The sequence below is a fragment of the Neopelma chrysocephalum genome, unplaced genomic scaffold (assembly GCF_003984885.1).
Source record: "Neopelma chrysocephalum unplaced genomic scaffold, ASM398488v2 Primary Assembly neopelma1_63, whole genome shotgun sequence".
Lineage (NCBI taxonomy): Eukaryota > Metazoa > Chordata > Aves > Passeriformes > Pipridae > Neopelma > Neopelma chrysocephalum.
The window spans coordinates 6,400,180-6,423,888 of NW_020897720.1; the positions used below are offsets into that span (position 1 = coordinate 6,400,180).

At 43.5% G+C, this 23,709-nt stretch overlaps 1 protein-coding gene across 1 annotated transcript in view; it reads left to right on the forward strand.

Moving 5' to 3' along the window:
- The window catches only part of ERGIC1 (endoplasmic reticulum-golgi intermediate compartment 1), a 60,813-nt gene that overhangs the window by 10,849 nt on the left and 26,255 nt on the right, over positions 1-23,709 (forward strand). Inside the window, exons 2-3 of the mRNA XM_027682538.1 lie at positions 10,848-10,909; positions 18,087-18,159. Of these exons, the coding sequence (XP_027538339.1) occupies positions 10,848-10,909; positions 18,087-18,159 (135 nt within the window). The remainder of the gene's footprint in view (positions 1-10,847; positions 10,910-18,086; positions 18,160-23,709) is intronic.

Consider the following 23,709-nt stretch of genomic DNA (forward strand, 5'->3'; position numbering starts at 1 on the left):
CTGAGCTGCTCTCTGCACATTATGTTCTCATCTGCCAGCAGACAGGAAACATAGAAATGTCATTTAAACAAAGAATTAGCCGAATTAAGGGCTTAAAATCAGTAGTTCCTATTTTCTTCCTCTGCTGCTGACTTCCTACCATTGTTTTCCCATTCAGTAAAACAGATTTCACCTACTTTGCTGTACTGGAAGAAGAGTTATTGCCTTTTGTCTGTGCTGGATTGTAGGATCTAAGTGTTCCTGCAGAGTTGTCAGAGCACGCACTTGTTTTTGGGTGGGAAGAAAAGCAGCATGAGCTAAAGAAAGGATTTCGGAATGAAATCTTGAATTGATATTTCTCCATGAGAAGTGAAAAAGCAGTGCTTCCTATGCATGTGTAGAGGAAGACATAAGAACAAGGCAGCTCTACTTCTTTGGACTGTTTTAGGGTGAATTTACTTGTACGTAGAAATTCTTCTTGCTAGATCTGTGGAACAAAATTCTGGATTTTTACCCAGCACGGGTACAGGAAGGACCAGAGGGAGTTGGAATTCACTGCTTTTTTAGAGTAAAGTAAGAGAGGTTTTGCTTAAAAAGACATGCTGTTCTTGATGTTTCCCCAATTAAAGCCCATCTTTTCCTAGTTTAGAGACTTGCTCCAAACTGCTGGTCAGACCGGGTCTGACTTTTTATTGTAGCAGCTTTCAAGCACATGGGCTACAAGCTACAAAATCCAGCCCACAGCATTGCTGAGCAGCCTCTGTAACCTGCCCAGCAGTCTGCTCATTGCTCTCCCTTCTCCCAGGGGAATCTGGTGATTTCCAGCCCCTGTCAGGGTCACCATGCAGAGGGGAGTTGTGTCCTGCTTGTTCCTTTATCATTGTTGTTCCAGGTACCAGCTGTTCTCCAAGTCACTGTTTTGATTATTTCACATATTCTGTTGTTTGGCACATGGAACAGGATAACTGTTCTTTCAGGCCATCTCTGCATACCCCAGGAATCAGCCTGCTGTTGCACTACTGGATAAAATCAATTTACCAAGTAAAGAGGTTAAATCTTTTTATCTCTGGTCCTGGGCACAGTAGTTCTAGGTATGGTTTTAACAACTGTGAACAATAAAAATCCCTCCAACTACTTCAAACAAGTGTCTGGGATTTTATTTTTTAAGTAAAAATGGTATTTTGTTAATCAAAAGAGCACCATGTGTGCAAACCTGACTCAGCTGGGCTGTTTGTTCTACCTATACATTTCTTTCAGCTTGAACAGCCACATTGAAAACTAAATTGGTGGGCTTAGATTTTTCCTTTATACTGAAGTAACAGCTTTGCTTTTCAAGATCTTACCACAAGTGTCTGATGTGCTTTTTAGGAAGGAACAAAGCCAGCAAATATGCTCTGACAGAGGTACCTGCCTGCCTCTGGTGGAGTGAGGGTGTATGTATAAGCCTGCTTGGTTTTATTTAGAGCTAAATGGCCTCTGAATATGTTAAAAGCCACCTGAGTGCCTGATGGCTTGTGCTCTTCAGCTGGGTGTGGTTGGGTGCCTACTGCCCAGAAACTATGTTGACAAAGTGGGGAGGAACTGTCCCAAAATCATTGTTTGAGAGCAGTGACCCAAGGAAACAGAGGAACAGTTGCTGCCTGTTAAATGACTGTGAAGCTCTTAGCTAAGTGACTTGATTTTTGATTTAAAATCTTTTATTCTTCAAGTAGCACTGGAATATTCTCTATGCCTTCCTAGCTTCTCTCAGTTCTTTCGAGCACCTTGTAATCTATTTTTTTGTCTGTCTCAGTTAAGGAAGCACTGAGAGATAAAGTCCTGGGGCAGCATTGTCAGGGAATGGATCAGGTTGGAAGGGACCACAGTGGGTCATCTGGGGAGTGGACGGGGAGTATTTCAGTGGGTGATCACAGACCCACTGTACCTTGGGCTGGTGAGGAGGCAGGTTTTCTCTTATACACTTAGTAATTCTAATTCTTACACTTAGGTTAAATGACCAAAGAAGATGCCTGAGAAGTCAGCAGATCACACAGACAGAAATGCTCCTTGACACTAAGCAGCATGCCTTTGGTGGGAAGGTTTCTCTAGAAATACCACTGGGGATTAAAGGAAGGGCGTTTCCATTTGGTCTCCAGCCTGAATGATCTTGCTCTGACAGCAGTCAGAGCTTCCTTTTGATTCCACGATTTCAAATGGAAGATAACCTATGTGGTCTCTTTTTTTGCCCCTTCCCTTCTGCCTCCAGGTTACACTGATTTGGGGAGGGGGAGAAGGAAAGCTTCTGATCTCCCCTTTGTAACACCAACCTCCACTGAAGTATTTATTCCTGGAGAGAAAAAATGGATTCTATTTGTGCACAGTCATCTTTGAATGTCAGATGGACTTAATCCAAGTTATATTTATCATGGCTGAGTTTCTTCCTGCTTCCCATGTCCTCTTTGTAAACGATAAAGCATTTTATGCAAAGAGAGCTGCTGGATTCTCAGCTGTAAGTGGTATCTTTGCTAAGAGCCTTAATAGTAGCAGGCATTGAATGAATCACAGTCTGTAAACTCTTCTGCTATCTCTAGGGATGCTTCTTCCAGAGATGGTAGTGGCAGGAATACAAGGAAACAAAGCTGTGTGGTAGCCCATGCTATGGGCTGGTGGAAGACTCTTCAGACCCATCATTCCAGCTCATTTCATGTGCACTTAAACGTGTTTCCTGAAGTGGGGTTGAGGTTGCTCATTCTCGTCTCACTTCACACCTGCCTTGGTTTCCTGAACTGCTAATGCACCTCTTCTGTCATGAAATCAAAAACATACAGTTATACAAATCTTGTGGGAAGAGCTGACTGTCTATCTTTGCATCAGATCTGTAGCTCCTGTGGGGAACCAAATAAGGGGGATAGAACAGAACATCTCTGCTTTCTGTCTGGGACACAGCAATATAACAGAAATGTTCGATGAGGCATATAGGAAATGGTAAGAGGAAGAAAAGAAGTGTGCAGAGGGACAAATCCCAAGGTTATGTACTTGTCCCCAGGGAAAACTAATCCTTCCCAAAGTTAAGGATGATTTGTCTCTTTAATAGCAGCTGAGTAGAAATTGTTAGTTGGCTGGATTCACTGATGTCTATGTGAAGTAATTAGAGAGTCTGGTGTAATTCTGAGGGATGTGGCCTAAAAATGAATTTATTTAGCATGTCTAAATGGTAGATGCTCTCAAAGAAGGCAAGACACTAGATGTTTTCTAACCTGTTATCAGACAGAGATGCCTCAAGATGACTCTTGTCAAGGATGAAATGGATGTTGGCATAGGCTTGACTGTCCAAGGTTGTGTTTGGCAGCTGCCTTGCTCTTTGTGTATCTTCCACTGTGCATGTAGTTTTTTTGATGTAGTTTTCATCAAAAGCAGTCTGGGATTGTTGTTTTGAATGAATTTATGTTCCCAGAAATGCACAGTGCATCGTTTTTTCTATCCACTTGAAAAAGAAAAACCAGTATAACAAATAGAGTGCTTTATCTTCTTATGACAAAAAGCACCTTTTTTTTTTATTAAAAACTGAGTTTCTTAAAACTTAATGTGTCTGCATGGGCTACCTCTGTGTCATTACATTTCTTGGATGTGGCAAGTACAGTGTGTTACAGTAGAAACTGCCTCTTCCACGTTGTAACTCCTTTTACTGGTGAGTGTGTCATGAGTGGACTTTGTAAGGAACAGTCAAGTTCTTTGTTAGGTTAGTCAGGAATTGGCATGTGTGTGGAGAAATAGTGACCTCATGCCTTCTCAAATTCTTGGTATTTGAGGTCTGCAGCCATACTCTGATCCCCTTTTCTATGGTTTGCGAGAAGGACTCGACAAATGGGGAAAACCAGAAGGAATATTTTGCTAGAATTTACCTCCAGTTGGCAGCTACTTGCTGTCAAACTGGGGAGGGGCATTACCAGCACATGAGCAGAAGTGCAAACAAGTTTTGGAAACTGCTTTAACCGGCTTATATTCCCCTGTGGAGTGTCAAGGAAACAATTCTTGCATGAAATAGTTCCTCAAAGACTGGCTTAGTCTAGTTTCACTTTGTAGAGCAGAGAGCTTGGCCTACAAATGCAGTGTTAGCTGGTGTGCCAGGTTTTGGAGGTTGCTTTCTTGGTGTGTGAAAGGGTGAGTGGTTTTAGTGGCAGTTGTGTTTTTGAAAAGGCTGTGACTTGGGCACTTGCCTTGGGAGTGAATGAACCTGCACTGCAGATACATAAATATTGTGTGAGAAAGGGGAATCTCCACAGAAATCTGAGTGGTACAGCCCAAATCAATGGCCCACAGCCTCCCACTGAAGGGTTGATGCCACTGAAGACAGGGCTTGTTATTTCTTTGCTTCTTTGTGCTGTGATTTAAACTTGAGCCCTTGACCAAGGGGTTTTGTTGGTCCAGGAAGCCATCTCACCTTGGGAGGGTGTATTATTCTTCATTTCTTTGAGAGGCGTTATGGCATCTGATAGATTATGGTGGAGATGTTTCTCCCTCCTCATAGCTTGTCCAGCACTGGGTCTCTAACATAAAGCATGTTGGAATACAAACACTGGCTCGACAGTCCTTCAAATTTCTTATTGCAGTAACAACATAGTCTCTATAGTGTTTTCAAAGTTAACCTTTCTGTATTTGATAATTCCCCCTTTGTGTAATTTAGTCACAACTGCTGTAGAATTGCCAGCTGTTTGGTTAACTTAATAGTGAAGTTCTGGTTTTGCTGGAAAATATGTTGTTCCTGCAGGTTGTTCCTTCAAGTGAAGTTATTTGTTAGTGAAAGAAATTGTTTCAGCAGTACCAGGTTGTCTCTTTTTTTCAGAGATCTCAAAGCTACTGATGTGTAATAAAATTAAGGTAGTTGTTCACTGTACGCTGGACTTGTTACTGAGAGTGAGTAATGTCACCAGGAATTAGTGACCTCAACTTCAAGTGTGGTATCTGCTGAAAAATAGATGCCACTTCTAGAAGCTGGTTAATATGGGAAGTGAAGAATCAAGTGTTGTTTCAACATCCACATTTTTCTGTGTGAATCACAGCCATGGACCCTTTGGTGCTGAGACAGGATGACATGATGGATTTGCACTGCCATTGACTTGCTAAAGGTGGAATGTCAGCCATGATACTGATTGGTTTTTAATTTTTTTAAATCATCTTTGACATCAAAAATGTAATTTGCTGTAATGAATGCTCATGTCCTCTAACTTTCAGGATGTGCAGCAGAAGTAGCTGTGATAAAGTCAGTATGCTTCAAAAAGACTGATTTTTAAACATTCAGTTCTTCTGGGGAAAAACATAATCTGCCCAAAGAACAAAAGCATTTTTCCCCTATCTTTGAGCATTAAAGATAAATTTCTGAATCATCTGAGGAGTGGAAAGGGACGAAAATTAATCTGTTTGCTGCTGATTTACGGTGCCTGAATTCTATTCTGTGACCCAAGTGCCACTTGAGAATGTGTTGCACTTCTACTTGATTAACTGGAATCCAAAATACTGTCCAGTAAACAGTCTTTCCCTTACCTCTTAGTTAAATCAGTAAAACCAGACTTTGCAGAAGGGTACATGAAGATGTGCCAGTGCTGCCCACTCCAGAGTTGTGTTTCAGTGCTCCACAGAGATAAAGCTTCTGCTGTCTCTTTGCAGGAACTTCACACAGTGCATCAGTAATTTAGGGATAAACTACTCCTGGGGGCCAGGAGTTGGACTCAATGATCCTGGTTGATCCCTTTCAACTCTGTGATTAAATTTAACCACCGTCCCGTTAGTTCTGCTTACAAGTATTTGTTTTTAACCTCATGTTCTTTGCTTCTTGCTCATGAAAAAGTTAGCAGCATCTTACAGACACGTTACAAAAGCTCTTTTCAGATTCTAGAGATGTCAGAGAAGGTTTCTCTGTTCGGAGGTGTGGTAATCTTCAGTGAAATAATGTATTTATTACTTCATTTCCTGAAATATTTCAGATCCAGACTTGAAGCTGTTCAAGTGTACATAAAGCACACTCTGGAAGAAAGCCTCAGCTCCTGCTGAGGGAGTGAGCTCATCCCCTTCTCAGGGCAGGCAGCTGAAGTATCTACTTGAGAAAAAACTTCAGTGTTTGGGTAGATATCTTCTGCCCTCCCTGTCACTCGTCCAGCACTGTCAATCACAGAGGTTTGAAGGGAAACTCGGGAATCACCCCAGGGCTGATAATGTCAACTCACCTCGTTTAGTATAGTTTGACCTACCATTGCCTCTGCAGTGCCAGCCTTGGAAGTGATGGTGGCTCAGGTGAGCACTGCTGTGTCTGGCTCTGGGTTTTAAACACTTCAGTGCTTCCTGTGGCTCTAGGAGATAATGAAAAACAAACATGAAGAGCAAATGTGTGATGGCAGCCCATAAACCTCCCATGTGCTGGGCTGATCCCACAGCATGGGCAGCAGGGAAGGGGGGGATCCTGCCCCACTCAGGTGAGACCCCCCTGCAGAGCTGCCTCCAGCTCTGGGGACCCAGCTGGGACATGGAGCTGTTGGACCAATTCTAGAGGAGGCACCAAGATGATCAGAGGGATGGAGCACCTCTACTGTGAGGAAAGGCTGAGAGAATTGGGATTGTTCCGCCTGGAGAAGAGAAGGCTTTGGGGTGTCCTAATTGTGGCCTCCTTGTACCTGAAGGGAGCCTGCAAGAAAGATGTAGAGAGACTATTTTTACCAGTTTGTTGTCATTTCTGTCAGGAAGGTGAGAAAGTTTTTTGTTGCGTCCTTTCAGCTATTGGATTGAGGAAAAGGTATCATACCATTCCCTCATGTTAGTTATGAATGTTGGTTCCTGCGAACCTCTGACATTGCCAAACAGCCTTTTTTCATTTCTTTGTTTGCAACCCTGCTCTCCATTGAAAGAAAAGACACTTTAGATGTGTCAGGAAATTGCTTTGTTATACTGATGACAGTCTAGTTCTATCTTTAGCCTCATATTCTGGAATTGCAAGGTCCAGCCTTCCCTTTATGAGAACACGTATGACCTGGAGGAAAAACTTTCCTAGCAGTAAGTTTGTTGTTTCCACTCTGAAATGGTGTTAACTGATTAACTCACAGATACTGCTTCACCTTACGAGTCTTGCCTTTCTGAGGGGAGGAAGAAAGTTGCCAAAAGCTAAATATAAACATTGTGCAGTGGAAAATGCACATGTGCCTGCTCTGTAAGCGTGAACTGATGTCTCCCTGCTGAGAGCAGCATGAGCTGCTACTCAGGGCTGCAGGTTAAGGGAGTTCACTCAGCAGTGACTGCAGGACATGCTGTAAATCTACACCCTGGTTTCTCATGGTCATTTAGGATCTGACTCCAAGACTCTCCAGGTGGTTTTTGGCACTGTGGTACAGTGTGTTCACAGTGTGGTACAGTGCTATGAGCTGGCTGGTACAACCCTCTGAACATCCAGTCTCCCTCCAGTGTTAGTAATGCCTTCCACTGCTTTGAATGAAGTAGGAATCTGTAAGGCAGCTTTTGCAATAGACAGAGCACAAAGTTCCTCTCTGTTCCCAGGGTACAGATGCTCTTCCAGGTGACCAATGCCTTAGGAACCTGGAGGCTTGTTGAAATTTTTACTGCGGGTGCTTGCAGGAACATCTGACCTGAGGGCAAGTAAAACCTGTTCCCCTTTACCACTCATACAGCTCCATGGCCTCCTCCCTCATACATTACAAATCATCTGTGCTGTCTAATCCTCATTCTTTCCTCTTCCCAGGACAGTGTAAGTGATCTCCTGAAATTGCTTTCAGCTCTATAAGGTAGGCAAGAAGCCAGTGGCAAAAAGAGAAAGGTTTGTCAAGTGGAGACTAGAAGTTCATCAGATTTTTAACCCTTAGGCCTGATTGGAGCTTTCACAAATCTCTGATTTCTTTGGGCTTAGGGTCTCCTGTTACAATAATTCTTGTCAGCTTCACAGATTTGTTTGAGAAGTTTGCTTGATTTACTTATTTTTATAATTATATGTAATTAATGAAGCCTTCTTTGGGGTTCCATTCTCTACTCATTGCTAGGATTTAACCTTTCTTGTGTCTCACAAACATACTTTTCAAGCTCTCATTAAATCCTGTGCATTTCACATTTTCTTCTAAGTTGGTGTTTAAATCTGAGTTAACAAGGGAGCCCTGTTTCCTGGCCGTGCCATCTCCATCATTCTTCTCAAAGTCTTTTGAGGTTCCACCTTTCCCTTCTCTGAATGTGTAAACACAACTGCTGTTTTCACCAACCAGGAGCAGACTGAATAAGTTGTATAAATTGTGGCCAATATCAGATGCCTTATTGAGAGGATGCTTGGTACCCTGAAGAGTATAAAAAGTATAAATCCTCCTAACTCAGAACATGTGTTTTCCAAGCAGATGACTGTTCTGCCAGGATACTTACACAGTCCTTTCTCCTTTGGGCAGGTGGTCATTTGGATGTGAGCAAAATCTAGCCAGCAGTGTTTGCCTCTTATTCCAGATGTGTCTTTTTCCATTCCCTTGTTGTTGATTGTTGTGATCATTTCAGCATCCTTCTGCAAGCTTAAATACACCTTTCCTGCTTGCCTACCCTTTTGCTTGAGTCAGGTTCTGGATGTCATCCTTCAAGCTTCTGCCTTTATCCATAAGACCTCAACTGAGCCATCTTCCTTCCTCCCCACATCCAGTCTGATCTCGTTGCCTCTTTTCCATACATTGTCCATTCTGTGCTATTCCATAGTGTCTGTCCTTATCTAAAAACATGTTAAATCTACAAAACAAAGCCATCAAACCTCTATTCAGTTCTCCTGTGTTGTTTTGTACTCTTCTTGTGTGTGCCTCTAGACTGTAAATTCAGGCTGGGACATGCTTTGTCTGATGTTCTTTGCCCAGATGTGTGTCATGGTAGTAGAAGAGAGGGAACATAATGTGGTAGGAGAGATGGGAAGCAGAATAGCACAGGGAGTGCACTGCCTTTTAAACACTTAAAGCCAGGTGATAAATGTGGCTGGGAGCCACCAATCACTTTCTGCAGTGTCTTTGCCTAATGCAAGCTTACTTATGCCACATAAAAAATAATTTGTGGTGTTGGGTGTTCCTTATGTGATTAAAATGACAGCCTGAGAGGAGAGAACCCTGCCATGACATCAACTTTCCAGAGAGAGCTGTTTAAAAAACTAGATTTTTTGCTTTTAGTCCTGTGATGGGTCATCATTTTAATACTAGTAAATATTTCTCATTGTGGAAGCAAACTTCCTTTTATAGTATCCACTGCTGTTTTTACTGAATCCAGTGTGGAGCTGTTTCCTATTTCTGATTGTTCGCTCACACTCAGCAGCCCTCGTGTGTTCACGTGCTCTGTCTCTTTCTCAGCTTTTTTAGCCCTGTTGATCTATTATTGTGACTTTGGCCAGACGACGCCAGCGCTCGGCGTTCGATGGGCTGAGAGCAGGAGTGAGCAGCAGCTTCCTCTGCCTGTGAGACCATGATGTCAGCAGCTACTTTGGGTTCCTTTGCCATCCGCCGCTGTTGCTTTGGTGTGCGTGGAAAGAATTCGAACAGCACTTTCCAGATGTTCTCAGGGCAGCTGGAAAACCATAAATGGATTGTTTGGTTCAGGAATATTGCGGATCTGTTTAGGACATGGCAGTGAGTAGAGTCATAAAAACATACAGCTCCTGAGCAATGTTGCTGTCAAGCGTATCACAGTGGGTTGTTGGGGTGTTAAGAGAGTTCATAGATCATTCAGAGCTTGAGCTGGGCAGGTGAACTATATACCTGCTCTCCTTTCCCTCTCTTCCCTTCCTTCCTCCAGCTTCAGCTCCGGAATGAAACACAACCACGTCCTTCTGATCTCATGCAAGGCAAATGCTGTTTTGTTCATCCAGGGTGCCTTCAAGTTATCTCAACAGTTAAAGAATGAAGAAAACAAAGATGATCTAGTTTTAAAGTCCCAGTATAGTATTTGGTGTAGTAGGAGTTACTGATTAAACATGGGGGTGTTTCATCTTGGTGCACTGTAGGATAGGAATTTGGGAGCCGGTGTTTCTCGTGCCTCTCCAGGGCTGGAAAAAGCATCAGATCTCACCCACTTGTAGTATATCCAAAAAAGTCTATTTTGGGGGGAGAACCAGTCACTTCCTTCTTTAGGGTGGGTAGGTGTTTTTAATGCATTAATTAATTTTTATTGGGTGGTGGAAAAACTGATGTCAGAGCTTCATTGCGGTTGGGCGTGCAGAAACACAAGGTGGTAGGAAATAATATAGCCAACACATAAGGGCAGGGAAAGTTTAACCATGGGGAGTTTAAAATAGCAAAGCTGAGCTATATGGATATTAAAAGCTATGACTGAATCAAAACAACAATCTAATATTAAACCGGATTTTGCTGGGGGAGTAGCAAACTTGTCGGGTTCATTTCTCTTGGGTATCCAGTGTCCAAGGGATGGTTTCTTGTCTCAATACCTGGATTTCTGACTTTGGTGTTGTCTATTTTGGGCTATTGCAGGATACAAACTCTAAGCTGCAATATAGGTTGTGTCTCACTGTTTTTTTGCCAGGCATCTTTATTCAGGAGTCTGCAGAGTATCCTTTTCCTTACAGTGGTCTATAAACTTGTCCAGCATGACTTCTTCCCTGGCTTCTCTCGCAGTTCAGATTGCACAGATCCATGACAGCGAGGCGGAGGGAAGTGCTTTGGAAATTGGAGCCAAAGCAGAATGCAGTTACATAACTGTACAAAAGTAAAGGGCTTTTTGTTTTGTTTTTCCTTCTCATATCCTCCTGCGTACTGAAAAAAATGTTGTTGGAAAGCGGGATGGAAAAACTTCAGCATCATTCATCCCTGTGGGGACATGAATTATACTGAAATGTTCCACCTGTTTTATGGCTGTTGTTTTTCCTCTTTCAGGTTTGACATCTACAGGAAGGTGCCAAAAGACCTTACACAGCCAACCTACACAGGGGCCATTAGTAAGTAACTTCTTTTTGATGTCCTTGCATACCCCTGGTCTAAAATTAAAACTTGTTTGGCTTCTCTGTCTCTGGGAAATTTTTTTAAAGGGATATTAAACATTGGAAAGGGTGTCCTTTGTTGCTGAAACAGGTTGTTTTGCCCCATCAAACAGTGGAGTGGTTTGTATGCATTCAGAATCAGAGAATCACAGAATGGCCTGGGTTGCAAGGGACCTTAAAGACCATCTCATTTCAACCCCCTGCCATGGGCAGGGACACCTTCCATCAGACCAGGTTGCTCCAAGCCCCGTCCAACCTGGCCTTGAACACTTTCAGGGATGGGGCAGCCACAGCTTCTCTGGGCAAGCTGTGCCAGGGCCTCACCACCCTCACAGGGAAGAATTTCTTCCTCATATCCAACCTAAATTTCTGCTCTTTCAGCTTGAACCCATTCCGCCTTGTCCTGTCACTCCAGTTCCTGAAGAACAGTCCCTCTCCAGCTTCCTTGTAGCCCCTTCAGATACTGGAAGGGGCTGTGAGATCTTGACGCAACCTTCTCTTCTCCAGCTGAACAGCCCCAACTTTCTCATCCTGTCTCCATAGGGGAGGTGCTCCAGTCCCCTTCTCAACTTTGTGGCCTCCTCTGGATTTATTCCCATAGTTCCATTTCCTTCTTATGTTGAGGGCACCAGAACTGTACACAGTATTCTGGGGGGGTCTCACCAGAGCAATGAAATCTCAACAAGAAAATACAGTAAATATATATTGTCATGAAAGGGAGCTCCTAAAAACTGGTGTTGAAATTCCCACTCTGCTATCTCCTGAAGTAGCTAGAGAGCTTTTTGCTGGTCTCTTCCCAGGAACAGAAGCTGGGAGTCTGCTCCAAATACTGGGATGGGATGACTGCAGGTTTATTTACCTCTGACAGGCACCCCCTCAGTCACTGTGAAAAATTACTGTTAATAGTTGCATTCGCTGTTGATTGTTCCCAGGCTTGTGCTTGTGGAAGAGACTTGAGGAACTAAACCACTGCAAACAGGGAATCCAGGTTCTGGATCCACAAGGAGCAGTGTGGGGGGCCAGTGGTGAAGATGATGTGGGAAACATGTATTTTGCTCACAGTGTACTCAGGGAATTAGTCTGATGATATAGGTGGGACTAATGAGCACAGAGTTATTTTGTTGTTATTTGTCGTGCTTTTAAAGAATTAAAATTGCTTGGGCAACCGATAGCAATCCACTCTCACTCCTGTGTATCAATACATAGACTTTGGCTGATACAAATCTCTTGCCTTGGGCCCCTTTTCCTTCCTTCCTGCTCCTGAGGGAGGCTGGAGGCTGAGTAATGCAATTTCACACAATTATGTGCCGTGAGCTGCTGTGCGGGGCGAACATCGATCAGGTTGATCCTGCCAGGCCTGTAATTACACTCCTAATGCAGCTTTCCTGTTCCATTGAGCAGGCACTTCCTTTGATCACAGAGCTGTGCTCCATTCATCCATTCTTGTAGATGGGTCAGTAGTCTTGTATGTCACCGCTGACGTGAGTGATGTCATATCCCTTGGTGACAGCAGATGGAACTGAGTCAGGGCCAGTGAATCAGTGGACACAAAGGAAAGCCCTTTGTGGGCTTAAGAAACTCCTTGCTGTGAGGATGGTTGAAGACTGGAACAGGTTGCCCAGGGTGGTGTGGAGCCTCTGTCCTTGGAGATGCTCAAAACCACGAGGGCTGGCCCTGAGCAACCTGCTCGGAGCAGGGGAGTTGGATGGGATGATCTCCAGAGAGGTCCCTGCCAGCCTCAACTATCCTGTGTGCCTGTGAAGATAACACGTTACCCTAAATATTTACTGTCAGAGTCCTTGTCTTCTGTGTTCTCCTGACTGCTGAATTAATTGTATCCTGACTCCCTTTTAGGTTTGCTGCAGCTGTGAACAAAGGGCTTGACTAAAACTGTTTACTAATTCAGGGGCTATGAGATTTAGTGTTTTGAAAGAACACTTTGAACTTGTGAGTGATCCTGCCTTCCCTTCTGTTTTGGAAACTAAGAGTTCCCACACTGTACCTGGGCTACCTTTGAGAATTTGTCTTGTTATGAATCACCTGCAAAAGAGTATTTTAGAAACAAAAAAGCCCATCAAAGGCCATCCAGTGTTAGGCTTTCTGATCTGCAGTAAACAGCTCAAGTGATAAGTCTGTTGTGGGAAGGCTTGAAGGTGGTGACTCTTACTTAAAATTATTAGCTGACTTATTTCTCTCTATTGTTATTTGCAGCTTCTCAGGCTTTGATTTTCTTCTCTAACTGGTTCTCCTTCTTTTCCTCAGAGTGGTTTTAGGCAGGCTTTAGATAGAAGCTTTTGAACCACACAGGCAGCCAACAGACTGGTGGCTTTGCCTGTGAGGATCTGGTGAGCAGCTTTCCTAATGGGCTTTCTGTCTGACCAAGCCTGTGGCTTGTAATTTGAAAGCCATTAATCTTACATGTTGTAGGAGGCCATGAATGAGAGAACCCAATGCCAGGCCAGTTTGAAGCCTGGGAAGGTTGCATGATTTTGTGATAAATGCTTTAGGGAAGTCAGCTCATAATAACGTTGGGAGTTTGAGCGTAGGGGAAGGTTCTGCCTCTCAAAAAATCTTTCAGGGTTTAGTAAATATGTGAAATGACTATGACTGCAACTGTATTTTGGCTCTCTTTAAGTCCTCCAAGTTTTACACAGGAGGTATAAAATAGTCCATAGTAGCCAACTATTACTTTAGGTCCTTCCTGCCTGATTTCTGCTGAGGCTTTAGTTCAGGATCACTTCTAGTGCTGAAGGCTTTCTGGAATAGGAATGGATTTACTGCAGGATTTCTGCAGTGGTTCTTGGATTGTAAAAAGGCCTTTTTAAAAAAAAGTTTGAGGTTTATTAGGGAAGAAGTCAGAGATCAGATTACAGAAGAAAAGAGATGGAAAAGAGCAGCTCTGCTTCTGACACCACGGCTGAAGAGGCCAGGGCTCCTAGGGAGGAAGCAGCTAAGGGAGAGTAAGTGTTTGGGAATTCTGGTGGAGGAGAGCAGGTGATCTCGAACACGAGCAAGTTCAGAAGCCAACTGGAGGGTTATTGAGGCTTTATTGGGTGTGGGTTTGTGATTTCCAAAGTTGCAGTGAATGTTGCATACAAGATATTTGAGCTCTCTGTAGCAACCCTTCCAGCTACAAACTTTTTTTTTAGGAATGAAGTAACCTGGAACAGTCCACTGCAGTTTACTTGGAGAGAGGTTTTTGTAGAACAACGTATCCCCTGCTGTGGACTTCTCTGAAAAAGTGTATAGAAGTTACTCACTCCTTTTTCTCAACAAAATTCTCTTTTTTTAGGCGGCATTCCTGTACCCTCAGCCAGTCATGCCCTCGTTGTACCTCTTCCACCAGTTCTTTGCCAGCTTTCCCACCCCCATGTAGCATGTCCGTGGTGCCACACAGGGCCACTCCAACAGACCTGAGTAACGTGGTGACAGCTTGGCCATGTTTGGGTATGGAAGCAGCAGCACACGCCCTGGCTGGCTGACAGTTGGCATCTGGCTGGACAGGAGCAGTCGGACACAGCTGCTGGAATGATCCTGCTATTTAACAATCCGTGTGGATGCATAGTTTGCATGCACATGTTGTATGCACACATGGAAATGCTATCCAGAAATACTCGGTGCTGTTTGGGGGCTGGAGTTTTAAATACACATCAGGAAATATCAAAGTTATGATTCACATGGCGTCTGTAACAAGACCCGTTCCTTGGACTTCATAACAGTTTGCTCCATTGAATAATAAATGCTATTAATTTTATGCCTTAATATAGACATGGATCCACATTCTCAGTCTGTGTGATGTGTTAAACACTTTTCCTTTCTTTCATTTCTTGTGGGGTGGGGAGAAGAAGTCAGGAATGTACGTAGATGGGGTACGTATCAGAAGAGATGTACAAAAAGGTTAGTGTAGGAATGAGAAACTTGGCAGAATTTCCCATCCTTTTGGGATTAAAGATTAGCCAACAGCAGTGTGTCTCTACCTTTGATATATTGATTGTGTTATCATATTAGGTATTTAAGAAACCTGTCTTAGATGGTCCTTCGAGCTCTGTGGGAACGTCGCAGTGCTCTTGCAGTTACGTGAAGCTTTATGCATGAATTGTTTGATTCTGTCTGATCCTAGCCTTTAATCTACTTTTCCAAATATCATGCAGTTGTCAAATGTGGGTGGTGGAACTGCACATTTGCATGGAAGCAAGTGAAAGCCTTCACTATGAAATAAGCAGCTGAAGTGCATAAATTCTTACACTGGGAACATCGTCTGTGCCTGCAGCTCCACACTAAGGAGAGGAGCTCGTGTTCTGCATCTGGGAAAATACTAGCTCTGGAGACAGTATCATGAGGCTTTCACGTGAGTCTCATGCCAAAGACACCCCCTGTCCTGAGAATGTGTGTGTGCAAGAAGAGTTTAACACAGGAGCAGCCATGGTTGGTGCAAGTGTCCGTGCAGCCCAGTGTCCCCTTGCCAGGAGTGGTCAGCAGCAGATGCCAGAGAAAGAGCACAGGGACAGGTCAAACACTTCACCACGCTTTGCTTGGTTGGTTTCTGAAATTCCTGAGCTATAAGTTGCTCCTTTGTGTTTAGTAGCCCTTAGTGGATTTCTTCTTCAGGGTGTGTATGATTCCTTTTTGAAATCTTACAGATTTTATTTATTAAGCGTCTTCAACACCCACAGTGAAAAATCTTCAGAATTTAGTTAAGTGTTCTGTAAAAGAAAACCTTCTCCTGTTTTTAACCTCCCCTTTCCCTTTTGTTCCGGTACTGGAAGAGACAGTGAGTGGTTGTTGCCCATTCATCTCCTTCAGATCCCTCATGATTTTATATTCCCCTCTCATGTCCACCCTCAGCAATCTCTTTTATGGGCTGGAAACTGACTGTGCAGTTTGAAGTCTGGCAAAAGCATTGAGGAGCTTTGAAAGTCAGTCCCTGCCAGGTGCTTCAGGGCATTCCTGCAGGATTTTTTAGATGTAGGTTAGTGGAATTTTACTGTGCTGTATTTGGTAAGTATTGTCATAAGCCTTCCCTGCAAGAGCTGAATTGAAAGACGGACTTCAGGCAGCACATACTTTCTGTGCTGGAAAAGAAGATAATTTGATGATGCAAGTGGCAGAGAAGAAAGTTAAAAAACTGGAAGAGAGAGGAAGCTCTGGGAGAGAATTTAGAGTTAGTAGTACCAGGCTTGCCTGGAAGTACTTGAGAGCAGAGAGGTCTAGCTGAAGCTGTGGAAAGCCTTTATGGGATGATAACAAGCAGTGAGGAATATGGGAAGCAATTAGAGAAGAAAGGGTTGTCTATGTGAAACGCTCTCCCCTGAATTCTGCCAGAGCTCAGAGATCTCATGTCTCTGCTGCTCTGTGACCAACAGTACGAAACACTGGATCTGTGACTCTTGTGCCTCGGTTACTTTTTTTGGGCTCTTACGTAGGTGTGTAAGTTCTCATAAGAATTTGCTGCTGTGCTTTAAGCAAACAAGCAGCAAGTTTCTCCTCCCCCCACACTGTGTGGTGCCCCGTGCCAGGGGCTCAGCTGGGTCACAGCCATGGTGATCTTCCGTGCCCTGAAAGCCAAGACTTGGAAGCAAGTGTGTGACCCTCTGAGGCTTCTCTTTGGAAATTAATATCCCCTCTTGCTTCCCATTTTCCTACTGGTCTTTGTATTTTTTTCTTTCATTCTTCATCCTAACTAGTGGATTCTTTGGGATCTCCTTTAATGCCTTGCACTTCACAGAGTAAACGAATCCACCCTTGAAATTCTTCTGATGAGGAAGGGGAAACAACGCATTTCTCTTTCCTCAGAGCTATCAGCTGACTAATCTGAGGAATGAGGCACAAGGCTTTAGGTCACTCAAGGGTCTGTCTCAGTACCTCTTCTTTCCTTCCTGTGCCTCTCACATTCTCTACCAAGGGAGTTTGGACTGATGCAGTTGTGATAAAATTATTCCCTAGCCTGTTGTTGCTTGAGCTTCCTGAAAGAATGGATATTTGGGATGTACAGGTCATGTGGTATAAAGTTGAGGAACAGGGTTTTTCTTACGTGTTTCTCAATCCTAATTAGTGGCTCTGGTAACTGGTCATTTCACAGAGTGCTTGGTCACTGCAGCTGTGCTGGGATGGAGGGATGAGCCGGATTGTGCTCTGGTGGTCACAGCCCTGGAAGCTCCTGCCAGTTCCTGCTTTACTCTTTTGCAAGTGATTCATGGTGGACTCGAGTATTTTATTAAATACAGATACACATTGCAGCCCTGTCTCCTTCACTTGGCACAGCCTTGTCTACTCCAATCATCCCTGCTCCATAGGATTTATGGCTGTACTTCCTTCCAGCCCCTCTGTGTGGGTCAGTGACCCTGTCACTGCTGCGTGAATGTCACTGCCCAATTGTTTGAATAGTTTCCTGATGAAGAGTAACCAGTAACATGCCAGTTACTTTGGGTTCCCTCCGTGGAACTCCGGGTTCAAATTCTTAGAAAAGACGTGGGACTTGTCCAGGTACTTCACAATTCCTTCACTGGGAATTTTCCTTCTCTGAAGAGTCAATCTATCAGCAAATGGAGAAATTAGAGAAGTATCAGGCATTGGCTACACTAGTCCATTACCATTATTGCCATGTCTCTGCTGTACCAGCTCTGCCAAGACCAAGCTGTGAGATGACTTACACAGAGCTTTGGAACTTGAGAAGAAACCAAAATGTCTCCTAATCCACAAAACACTGTGTTGTCTGACTGTATGCTTTTGAAGCAAGGAGGTGCTGATTCTTCTTCCTTTCTGGAGGTTTTAATTAATTAAAATGTGGAGCAAGGCTCCAAAGAAGTCATGTCAAGCAGCTCTGTAAAGAACAGGGAGAGCTGGCAGACCAACATTGTGTGCTGGAGATGGAGAATGCAGGAGCCATGGGGAGATGGAAATCATGGTGGGAAAAGTGGCCCAAAAATGATGATACCCCTCAGGATTTTGGATGTTGGCATTTCGGTGAAGTCACAGCTCTGGTGGCTCCTCTGGGTCATGGACTCTAGAGAGTCATAGTTCTCAAGTGTGTCTGGTTGACAAATCCATGGAGGGAATCATATGCCTGTGTGAAAACAGTTTTTGTCTTTGTTAGAGAAGCAAAACTAACCTTTTCCTCTCCTTGTCTCTGTTCCAGTCTCTGTCTGCTGCTGTCTCTTCATACTGTTTCTCTTCCTGTCTGAGCTCACCGGATTCATAGCCACTGAAATGTAAGTAAAAGTCATATTTTCCCTTGTTTGTATATATGTGCATATATGGATCTTTACAGCTTTACTGTTACCTGAGAGAAATATTCCTGTAATTTCACTAAGTCACTTAGTTACCTGATGGGGTTTGGATTCCTTTTGGTTGAGTCCAAATTTTCAAACATTTGTTCAGTTTTTTAATTTACTAAAATACATTAAGTGAACTTGGTTCTAAAATATTTTTGATAGAGAAAACTGTTCCAGACCTGCTTGATCCTTTATTAGCTGCATACTGGAGTGTTCTGTGAGTACAGTGAGTATTTTTCACATGACCACAGATCACATCAGTGCTGTGGTGACCCAGTGTAAGGTAACAGGAGTGCCAAGGTGATCAGTGCCATCGGGTGCAGTTTCCCTCTTATTCCTTAAGCTGTTCATTTCTTGTCCTCACCTGAGATTTGTTTCCCCTCTCCTCCTGAATAGGCACTTTCCTTTGTACTTGTTTGATTCAAATTGGTTCTCAAAGAGTTGTGTATTTTTTGTCAGTGATATCATATGTTTAAGTGTGTGGTGCCTCCTGGTTGGATTCACATGGCTCTGAGTCTGGGGTCCCATTGCAGGTACAGTGGGATCTCTGGCAAGGTGTTTTCTTTCCCCTCCCTTCCCTGTGGATAAATGGGTATCACATGCTGCCAGTCTTTCCTGGATACTTATGCAGATGCTTTTGTGAAAAATAAATTGCATAAAATATGAATTATTATTATTAGTTTAATATAAGTAATTCCTTTTTTAATGTCAGAGCTGACTCTGATACATGCAGATGGCTTTATTAGTGTATGAGTTTTTCCTTCTTTCAGTTGAGCCTGACTTGGAAACCTTGTTGACAGGTTTTGTGCCTGAAGAGAAGTTGTCCCAGGTAGAGACAGCTTTGAGCAAAATGGAAATAATTCCTGCTCTTAAAAATTGCTCATAGAACAAGTATTTTAGTTAATCAGATTTTATTTTTTTCCCTGTTCTCATGTTCCTCCTGCCATGAAGTAAACTTTTAGTGTCTTTTAACACAGGTACCTTTGTTTGGGGCTCTAGGAAATGTTCTCCATCATCCTGCTGATGTAGCAGTGAGCTCATTAGACTGTGATGCACAGTTCCTGGATAGTTAGGAAGGGTGGAACTTCTGTCAGACTCACATGATGGTCCAGGTAGCAACAGATGTCACTGCTGAGCAAAAAGGCTCTGAAATGCGTTGGGCTCCTGTGCTGTGTTTAGATTGACCATTCTGATAACCATGAGGCTCTTTCATTGTTTTTGTGCAGCTCTGTCTTGGGTCAAAAATATAATTTCAGGAATAATTTTAACCTTGACTAATGTTTAACCTAAAGACAGAAGTGTAATCAAGCTCTGGCTGATTTTTTGTGCCTGTTGTGCCATTCCTTCCGAGATGGTATCTTAGATTTCTTACTCGTTCCCTGTTTCTTTGAATTCAGCTCCGTGTGTTTGCTTGTGAAATACTGGGGTCACCTTTTCAGTCACTTCACAGAGCTGAATTTCCTTGGATTTCTTGTTTTAAAAAACAGAGAAAAGCTGGACAAATTGCTTCAAGTAAAATAGCACTTTTTCTTGCTCTCCTCTTAGATCTCCTTCTCTCATCTGCTTTTCTTTTTTCTTTTAGTTAATGCCTTACAGGAGGAATTAGTAATATCTACCTAATTTTGATCCAGGAATGTACATGCCTTTATGTGGTACTTCCCTGACTAGAAATTTCTTTTTGAACAAGAGAATTGTATGATTCTCTGAGGGCTCTTCATGCTTTTTTCTTAACTAGATGATGCATTTTCCACAAAGATATTGGAGGTGCTGTAAGTTCCTGCATGCTCAGCTGACAAGTTCCTCATTAAAACCTCAGAGAGATGGTAACTGCCTTTCCCAGCAGGAGCTGTGTGGGGAGAAGGTGTTTGCAAGCAATAAAGCAGTAAAATTTTAGAGGGGGTGTCATGGAAGAGTCTGAGACAAATGACTGCAGGAACCTGATTCGTCATGGGCCGTCCAGCACAACAGCTCGGAGAGTATGAAAACCTCCTTGTGATGAGTTACAAGTCATCAGACTCTTGCTGGGAACATTCACCCACAGCAGTTGTGAAAAGGCTCCCCTGGGACAGCGGAAATGCTTCAGAAAGTCACTTAAAGTGCTTCCCAGTTCAGTGACTTCGTGAAGCAGGAGTAAACTTTTCTTTTTCCGTTTCTTACTCATTGCTTTCTCTTCTGAGAAACCCAGTACAAGTTGTTGTGAGCCTCTTGTGCTTCCCTTTCAGTCAGGTATTACTGGCAGTGCGTTGTGACAGCATAGCTGGGAATAATGAGAGGGGAGCTCTGCGTGATCTGGAACTGTGTGAGAACTCTGTGCCTCCATTTAAACTGAGCGGTAGCAAATAACAGGGGAGATATTATCTCACAAAGATTTTTGAGCCTTGTTTGCCCATGATTCAAATACTTAAGAAGATATGGAAGATTCCTTATGTGCAAACTGTTCAATTCTCTTCAACTTTTATTACAAGCTTCAAGTTTCCTTTGTATTGAGTCTCCCACAACAGGTATCTCCCCCAGAGTGAAGTTTCCTAATATCAGCCAGGATCTGAATGATTAATAAGAGTGTGCAGTTACATGGGATGAACTTTCCTGCTTCGCCAGTGCCAGCTGTACTATGAGAATGCATCACTCTTTCTCCTGTTGTGTCATATTTCCCTTAAAGGGAAGTATGGCTTGCCAAAGCACGATTGAATGGGGATAGCTGCACATTTTTGATGGCAAAGTGAAATTGGGAGCACTTGGCCTGGTGCCTCCTGTCAGGCACAGCAGGTTCTCTGCTGTGGACTCGTGGTTACCTCACAGCACGGTTACAGCCAGTAATTGTGCGTGGTGTGTGCATGGCCAGCCTGCTGCAGGGCAGGTCAGCACCAACCTCAGCAGTGGTGCCCACAGGATTCACTGTCTGACTCTCACCAATGAGAGGTTTCTTTGGTGTCTGCATTTAAAGCAAGAGGTTACTGTGGTTTGTTGAACTCGTGCTGCAATGTGGGAAAAGAAGGTCTGCTCTGCACCACACTAACCCCTAATACTTGCTGGCTTCTACCCATTGTTGGACTTTCTTCTACATTCATATGACTGTAGCAACTTAAATTCCTGGTATTACTAGAAATCTCAGTTTGGTCACTCTTGCCCAACTTCAAAGCTGTGTTTCCTTGACCAGCCCATTGTCATAGCATTTATAGTCTCAGCTGCTAAAGACTTGTCTGGGTGGCAAAAAGCCAAAAAATTACACCCTCATCTCGAGGATCACAGTCATAACACTAAACCCAAATATTACCTACAAGGGGAGGACAGTGTGCATCACAGTAGCTGTGTCATAACTCGTGTGAGCATTTCTAATGAGCACTAAGATTGTGTCTGTGCACAGGAGTTGACTCCAGTTAGGAAGTCGAACTAAGACACTGTGGTGTGTTCCAGGGGACACACAGGAAGCTCATGGAACAGGTAACACACTTAGAGACACATCCTATTTTGCTGCTGACTGATTTCCTGTGGAGACGAGCCCTGAGTAGGGTAGAAAACTCTGCTCATCTTACAGGTTTATCGTGTGACCCTAACAGGCCTCTGAGCAGCCATGAAGGAAATCAAAGCTTGGTTCTTAGGTGGGGCTACATCCTTCTCAGGAAAAACGCAATGAGGGGCTGGTGAGGGAAGAGGGTTTTTTCTTTGCTCAGACACGGCGCATGGTTGACATTAAGAGGAGGGGGAGTTTATCTCTGGAAATCAAAGATCTTCTTGATTTTTTTTTTTTCTGTCCAAACTGAGAGTCACTGAAGACTTAGTCCAAACTTCAGGCATTGGAAGGGGCTGCCCAGGGAGGTGGTGGAGTCCCCCGGGAGGTGTTCAAGGGGCAACTGGATGTGGCACTCAGTGCTCTAGTCTACTTGACAAGGTGGTGAACAGTCAAAGGTTGGATTCAATGATCTTGGAGGTCTTTTCCAACCTTTATCATTCTATGATTCCAAACCAAGAACCTAGATGATGAATCCCCTCAATTCTGTAAAAGACAGCTAAAGAAAATGAGGTCTCTATTCCACATGTGAACCTCTGCAAAATGAACAGCATCACTGTTGTCCCACTGAGCCACTGACTCAAGTGGCTGAAGAAACAAAGCTAAAGTGTTAAATGTGTCTGGTATTTCCTGGGTAAGAGATTGAGAGTAGTCTGAGGGATAGAAATGGCTCGTCCTGCCTTCAGCAGCCGTCCTCATTCATCCTGCTGCTGTGTTGCAAATCAAAAGCATAGAAATCACCTATCTCTCTTCTAATTAACTCAGATCTGCGCTAGACGTTAATAGCTGGCAAGATGATAATCTTGCAGTTTTATCACGGTAATTAGGTCATGAATTATGTCCTGTAAGATCAATAATAGTTTTCCAAGTATTCCATCATTAAGGAGTAAAGATGTAATTACCTACTCTCATCTGCCTTGCATTGGCAGCCAGGGGAAGGGGTAGGAGGGTATGAATGTGGTGCTTGTGGTATGAATGTTGCTGCTCAACACTAATTCATCTGCCACAGCTCACTGTAGAAAGCAACAGACTGTTCCTGGCAGTGTTTTCTTTTTCTTTCTCTTTTTTTTTTTTGTAATGTAGTAACAGACAAAAACCTATCTAAAGTGACAAGTTTGCTAATTGGAAGGCTGTGGCCCCCTGCAAGCCAATTAATTACTTCAGCAGAATATCTGTAATAAAATTACTGTCTTTGCAAAAAAACATAAATCATGAATCATAGAATCATAGAATATCCTGAGCTGGAAGGGACCCACAAGGACCATCAAAACCCAACTCCTGGCCCTGCACAGGACACCCCAACAATCCCACCATGTGCCTGAGAGTATTGTCCAAACGCTCCTTGAGCTCTGGCAGGCAATATCCAAATAATTTCTTCATTTAAGGTGGCTGGATCATTAAGGTGACTGGGGACCCTCCTTGCTTTAATCTTACAGAAAATACCTTGGCCGATGAAGGAATATCCCACAGCTCAGCCCCTCAGCCGGGGTCACGTCCCATGCAGCACACCCTGACTTTTCATGTTCAGGCTGTCAGGAGTGTGGGAGGAAGCAAAACACTGGGAGTTTCAGAGACCAGCGTTACTTGTCCACACTGGATTCATTTGCATGCCCAAGACTGATCCTGCAGTGAAGCAGAATTGTTATCAAATGTACCTTCAGAGATTTTTTGTCCCAGAACTCTCCAAAATGTGTGGGATGTGTCTTGTGGCTCTTGGCCCATAAAAATTTTAGCAACCTGCACGTGCAGCAGTGTCATCCTGGTGCAACAAGGGTTTCTTGTGCTGTAGACCGTAATCTTGGAGCATAACCCAAGAAATGCCACAATTCATGTGTTCTGACATTAAGCTGGAGATGCAACTCCAATTCTACCAGCTCATCCAGTTGAGGCAGATGAAATGCTGGAGCAGACTAGACCAGCATGGGCAGTAGAGCCTTGTGGACAAAAGGGGATGGGAGTTGTAATCCTGCTCTTGCCAC